We start from the raw sequence: 6,574 nt of genomic DNA on the forward strand, positions 1-6,574 counted from the left end.
GTGAGGATAGCATAGAACCGGGCAGCATTTCCTTCTGTTGTATACAGGGATGCTATGAGTCAGAGCAGACTCAGCAGTACCTAAAAACAACAAATGAAATTAAAATGGAGTCGTGTGGTTCACAAAATGGTGGTGGTGGTTGAGTGGACAATGCCCCTAAAGCTTGTCTTTACCAAAACTTAAGCCTAACTTTCCTGTAAATCAGGTCACCCTAGTTGATCAACAAGATTCCAAGAGGGCTTCCACCCTCAACGGCCAATGGAATCCTGAAAGCATTTCAATAGTAAATTATATAAGCCAATTAGAAATAAGCTTCTTTGCTTCCAAGTTTTGTCAGTAAAAAGCCAGTCACTGCTGATACTTGGTGGAGTACCTTTCCATACGCAGTTTGGTGCTATCTGATTCTCAAACCTCCTGCTTGAAAAAATCTCATCTAATAAATTTATTGTTGACTCTTTTGACAGAAGTATGGAACAAACCCTACCCAACCCAACCCATTGCCATCGAGTCGATTTCAACTCATAGAGACCCTATAGGACAGAGTAGAGCTGCCCCATAGAGTTTCCGAGGAGCACCTGGTGGATTTGAACTCCCAGCCCTTTGGTTAGCAGCCGTAGCACTTAACCACTACACCAGCAGGGTTTCCCCACAGAGGAACAGGGACCAAGAATTTGTAACTTTACAATCACTACCAGGGGATTCCCATTATCAGCCAAGCTTGGAAAACCAGAGTCCCTAGTGTCTCAGTAATTTTTTCCTGGTGCCCCAACCCAAAAACCAAACCCGTTGCTGTTGAGTTGATTACAACTCATAGCGACCCTATAACGACCTTATAGGATAGAGTAGTACTGTCCCGTAGGGTTTCCAAGGAGCACCTGGTGGACTCAAACTGCTGACCTTTTGGTTAGCAGGCATAGGTCTTAACCACTTTGCCACCAGGGTTTCCTTTCATGGTGCCCAGGCCAAGGGAAATACCCAAAAGTTCCATTTATTAAATAAACCCACTGCCGTCGAGGACAGAGCCAAACAACTTAACAGTTGTAGTTATTAACATGGTCCAACAGATGTCACTATGTTTCCCTCAAAAAGTTAAAATACCCCACAGAGCCTCTATGAGTTCTCTGAGGCAACCCAGGCCACCTCAGCACAAAGTCTGGAAAAAAAAAAAAAAGCTACAGTCTAATGGCAACAAAGATTTTCCTGGTGCAGCATCTAAATAAAATGTCTGAATGAGGCTTCCATAGGAAGATTATGCAATAAAGTAGCCATGTATTCTAAAAATTTCATCACTTTTTACATCATTTGTTGCAGTTTCCATATGGTTGTTATTGCTCTAGAATAGGAGTAGGCAAACACTACCAGCAAAGAGCCAAAGTGTAGTTATTTTAGGATTTGTGGTCTACATATGGTCTCTGTTGCATATCCTTTTCTTACTTTTTCTTTTACAGCCCTCTAAACATGTTTAACTGTTCAGGGATTTGGCTGATCCTGTCCCAGTTAAAAACCTAGTATAACATTAAAGATCAATTAAATAAAATTGATTCCACAAGGTCAGAGGCTCTCAGTATTTTTATATCGGATTTTTTATGCTCCAGGAAACACTATGCAGAATTGTACCTTTGTGAGGACTATGGGAAGGGTATATCTGATTTCAAAGCTATTGTAAAAAAAAAAAAAAAAAAAAAAAATGGCTGTTTTTCATGGAATTTTCTTGCTTTAAATTCTTGATTTTTGGAGAATTGGCAACTTTTTCCAGTTTAAGAAGCACCATAAAGTTCCCAAGAAAGTGCTACCAGTCATTGAACTAAGTCCCTTACCATTTACTTGCTGATTACTATAAAGGGCTAATAAAATCTCATGATTTAAGCAAGACTTGTTAGGTGCCATTGAGTGGGTTTCAGCTCATAGTGACCCCATGTGAAAGAGGAGAACTGCCCCATAGGGTTTCCTAGGCTTTAATCTTTATGGGAGCAGATGGGCAGGTCTTTCTCCAGCAGAGCTGCTGGGTGGGTTCAAACCAGGAACCTTTTGATTAGCAGCCAGCATGTTACCCATTTGCATCACCTAGGGAAAAATATGGTAAATATCACTGGAATAGTGCTTTTGAGAAAAGTTAGGAAGTTTCTTTAGAAGATTTCGATCCCATATTAAAAAAGAATTACCCAACCCCTTCAAAAAGATGTACTATGTTGGATTCTTCCAAGTCACAACCTCTTAAGCCTCCATCAAAAAGATGTTGCTCATTGAAGCTTTCTGAGAATGTCAAGTCAGTATCCCTCTTCTACGCTGTCACACCAAACCCAAAACCAAACCTGTTGCTGGCTAGTAGATTCCGACTTATAGTAACCCTATAGGACAGAGTAGAGTTGCCTCATACGGTTTCCAAATAGTGACTTGTGGATTTGAACTGCCGACCTTTTGGCTAGCGCCAGCCAGGGCTCTTAACCCCGTGCCACCAAGGTTCCATGTTGTTGTAAACCAAAAAACTCACTGCTGTCGAGTCGATTCCAACTCAATAAAAAAGCACCCTGCAATTACCACTGATCACATTTTGAAATTAAATTTATTCATGTGACAATTTGGTTACTTTCACTTTTCTTCCAGGAGATTCTATCATTCCACAAGAGCAGAGACAGTGTCTGTTTTGCTCATCATTCTATCCTCGGGCACACAGAATTGTGCCTATTGTGTCCAATGAATATTAGTGAATGGACACAATTACATTTAGAATCAGAATCATCCAATAGAAAGTATTATGCATTTAATGACCAGTAGACTTCAGTTTACCACTAGATCTTAGTTTCAGAGCCACCATTAATTTTCCTTGGGTCATTAGGAACAACTATTTAAACTTTCAAAGTGTATCTCCTTATCTATAAAACTGGGACATTTCTACCTGTCGCCACCTCTCGGGGATGCTGCCAGGATCATGTGGGAGGCAGATTGTTAATTTGCTTTGCAAAAGGAAGGCGCCTTACAGGCACCTGTCCTGCCTAGGTTGCTCAGCGCTGCCACAGAGGCAAGTCCACGTCACCCCATTATATAAGGGGCCCGCCCGTCCGGCGTCCGCTGGATTCCCTGACCCTGCGTCACGAGGCCGCCGCCCTGAAGACGTCCAACAGTGCCCTGAACAGAAGCGCTGCAGGGTGGGGCCTGCCCGAGGCTAACTGCCAGCTGCTAAAATCTCTGGCTACTGCAACCGCTCCGGGTCTGAGGCCGGAAGCCCCACCCGCCCTCGCCTGCCGCCAGCTCGAGGTCGGTTCGAAAGTGACCTTGTTTTTGCGTTGCTAGGAGACCTGGCTTCCGCGCGCCCCCTACTGGCCCGCGCGGGGGTGACGCGCGGGAAAGGGGCGGACCCGCGGCAGGCGCGGGGAGCTACAGGCGAGCACCGTTAGAGCGGCCTGGCACGGCGCCCCCCTCGGCGCCCCTGGAAGCGGCATCTCTTCCTCTACCACCGTCCGGCTTCGCTGGTGCCCGAGGGCAGATAACAGCGCGCCTCTTAAGTGGCTGGGAGCGACATTTGTTCAGGACTGGGGAAGGACGGTCAGTCAGGTGAGTCGCAGCGGGACTAGCAGCTGTGGTGGCCACGCCCTGCCGAGGGAGCAGAGCCGGCTGGGTGCCGAGGAGCGCGGTGAAGGGGTCCAGCTGTGGAAAGGGTGGGCCTACCGTGGTGGGTGCCACAGGCCACATCGTTCACGCCTGAAGAGCCGGCGCGGCCGCAGTGAGCGCCCTCCGGCCAGCAGACAAAGAGTTAACGCGCCGGCAGTGACCGTGGGCCCCGGATGTGAGAACCGCGGCGCGGCGTCTGTCGGCCGCGCTGCAGGTGCGCCCGGGAGGGCGGAGCGGGCGGACTGGCGGCGACCTGAGCTCCCGAAGCTGTCTGTCATCGTGCAGGGGCCGCTAGGCTTCCTCCACGGGAGCCCTGTTTTCTAACTTGAGGGCAACAGGTGGTGCCTGTGGACCGCGAGATAGCCGGGCTTCGCAGCTGGGAGAGCGACAGTTAAGCTGGCCAATTAGGGCGCCGGGGCGGGAGTTGTGTGGACATTCTGGTTGGACTGACCAATGGGATTTGGGATCATGGGTGGGCTGCGATGAGTGGGCGTGGTCGGAGTCTCAGTCCAAGGTTTCTAGTGCAGCGATTGCCAGAGCTGTGTGGAGAGCTAAGCCGAGCGGGCATGGGGTGCTTTCCACCCGTGTAGTAACGCCTTCCTGCCAGCCAATGCTTACTCGTTTGGACACAGACTCCAATTCAGGAGGTGAGAGCGTTGTTATATTTTTGGGTCGCGGGAGGGAGTAATAGTGACCTTGGTTATCCTTTGAACATGTGGAATTAGATCCCCAAGATTGTATATTATGAGTTTTCTGCCAGAAGAGGTACTTCTGTGGTTACGGCGACTTGGACCAGATACTGGTGACAGGGTTGTCTCCGGAATGAGGTCATTGAGTTTGGGGACCCAGGGGAGTATGAAAAGTACTTATTACTGTAATTTAAGTGAGTCTTAAAGAATTCCCATCAGTTATTTTGTCGTTTGTCTTAAAGATTGCCTGCGTTTCATATCTAAGTTTGTTGACTAAAGCAAGTTTTATCCATCAGGTTCCCCGTGTTGCTTATCAGAAATTGAGAAAAACAGTTATAGTGCGTTATTTCACAAAAATAACTTATTCATTCCCCTCCTTCACGTTCCCCCAGCAGTGTTGTAGCTGAATCACCTAGGAAGAGAAATTCAAAAGCCTTACGAAGAAATCGTTTCAACTTGGGATACTTATTTGCTACTGGAAATGGGGAATGGACTGTCAGACCAGAATTCTATCCTGTCCAGCTTGCCTTCATTTCAGTCCTTCCACATTGTTATTCTGGGTTTGGACTGTGCTGGAAAGACAACTGTATTATACAGGCTGCAGTTCAATGAATTTGTAAATACCGTGCCTACCAAAGGATTTAACACAGAGAAAATTAAGGTAACCTTGGGAAATTCTAAAACAGTCACTTTTCACTTTTGGGATGTAGGTGGTCAGGAGAAATTAAGGCCCCTGTGGAAATCATATACCAGATGCACAGATGGCATTGTGTTTGTTGTGGACTCTGTTGATGTTGAAAGGATGGAAGAAGCCAAAACTGAACTTCACAAAATAACTAGGATATCAGAGAATCAAGGAGTCCCTGTACTTATAGTTGCTAACAAACAAGACCTCAGGAACTCATTGTCTCTCTCGGAAATTGAGAAATTGTTAGCAATGGGTGAACTGAGCTCATCAACTCCTTGGCATTTGCAGCCTACCTGTGCAATCATAGGAGATGGACTAAAGGAAGGACTTGAGAAGTTACATGATATGATAATTAAAAGAAGAAAAATGTTGCGGCAACAGAAAAAGAAAAGATGAATAGTAATACCTTTTATATCTGTGTGGAGTAGGTTTTCTTTGGTCTGATTTTGACAAATGGAAGAGTGTCTACAGCCTGGATTGCCTGCCTGCCCTCCTGGATGCTGTCGCATTTTTGTTTTGTTGAACAATCAGATGCCCAACTCTGTTGCCTTGTGGAAGATGAGTAAACGCAGTGCTCCTTAAAGTGGTCTCTTCTGCACTCCCTGCACCTCCCCCGGCCCGCCCCCCCCCCCCCCGCCATCTTTTGGTACTACCATTTTTTGAAAGCCAAGCAAGGATAGTAAATTGACCAGGAAAACAGTTGTGGAAATTTGACCTGAAGTTAGTGAAATAAAACTTTGAAGAGTGTCTACCTAGTGTTGTGCTTACATCTTTTTGGGGGAATCTTTTGCAGGGACTTTGCATAGAAGGCTTTTTAAGTTAAGATGAAATGCTAACGAATGGAAATGTTAAGATAGATTAATATAAACAGTTATGTGGGTCAAGTTTGCCCATTTGGCCCTTTTTTTTTTTTGATGTAAGAACAAAGTGTTTGCTTTTTTAGATTTTGACCGAATTATTTTTATCAGTTTCTGAAATCAAACAATTCAATGCTATGTCTGAATTCTAGACAATATTTAAGTTGGTCTGAACTTAAAATAATCAAATGAAGGCATTTGGGGGCATATTCAAGTGCATGGATTAGTTTTCCTGACAAAGCATGTTTTGGTGTGTAGTCTTACTTTTTAGAAATAACTATGCATCTTTTACATGGTCAGATTTAGAACACCTTTTTTGGGGTTTAGGTATATTGTAGAAATAGTGTGCTGTCAGAAGCACTTTCACTTGAATAACCTAAAATTATTTACTTGACTCTTTTATATAGTAAATTTGGGCATGTAGATGCGTATGCTTGGATACGTTTTTGGATTTATAAAGAAAGTAATTGATGAATTCAGTCAAAAGGATGTAATTGTGATAAATGGTCTCTAAAATATTAAAAAATATTCTATTAATATTTGCTAGCTGAACACAGATGTGGTTTTTCACATCATATTTTTGTAGTGTTTTGGGAGGAGCAAAAGCTTTATAAACACCACCTGATGCACTGTGGAGTGAAAATGTAAAAAATGTCATATGTGCGCTAAGCTTTAGTTTTTTGTTTACAAGCTGAACAGTGTTATATGGGCAGTCCGCTCCTGATTATAAG

General features: G+C 44.7%; 1 protein-coding gene across 4 annotated transcripts; it reads left to right on the forward strand.

The window, feature by feature from the left end:
- The first annotated feature begins 3,119 nt into the window (after positions 1 to 3,119).
- On the forward strand, positions 3,120 to 5,899 carry ARL4A (ADP ribosylation factor like GTPase 4A). Of its 4 annotated transcripts, none has more exons than XM_049893948.1 (2): positions 3,120 to 3,552; positions 4,691 to 5,899. In XM_049893948.1, the coding sequence occupies exon 2, from the start codon at positions 4,780 to 4,782 to the stop codon at positions 5,380 to 5,382; it is 603 nt and encodes a 200-aa protein (XP_049749905.1). In that variant the 5' UTR covers positions 3,120 to 3,552; positions 4,691 to 4,779; the 3' UTR covers positions 5,383 to 5,899. The 4 variants fall into 4 exon arrangements, with proteins under 4 accessions (XP_049749905.1, XP_049749904.1, XP_049749903.1 ...); XM_049893947.1 differs by having other exon boundaries at positions 4,694 to 5,899; XM_049893946.1 differs by lacking the exon at positions 3,120 to 3,552 and adding an exon at positions 3,944 to 4,256.
- The last annotated feature ends 675 nt before the right edge of the window (positions 5,900 to 6,574 follow it).

The sequence above is a fragment of the Elephas maximus genome, chromosome 8 (assembly GCF_024166365.1).
Source record: "Elephas maximus indicus isolate mEleMax1 chromosome 8, mEleMax1 primary haplotype, whole genome shotgun sequence".
In the NCBI taxonomy this organism is placed as follows: Eukaryota; Metazoa; Chordata; class Mammalia; order Proboscidea; family Elephantidae; genus Elephas; species Elephas maximus.

Excerpts from the sequence above, each read along its gene's own strand:
- ARL4A (XM_049893948.1), top strand. The coding sequence starts at position 4,780 with ATGGGGAATGGACTGTCAGACCAGAATTCTATCCTGTCCAGCTTGCCT.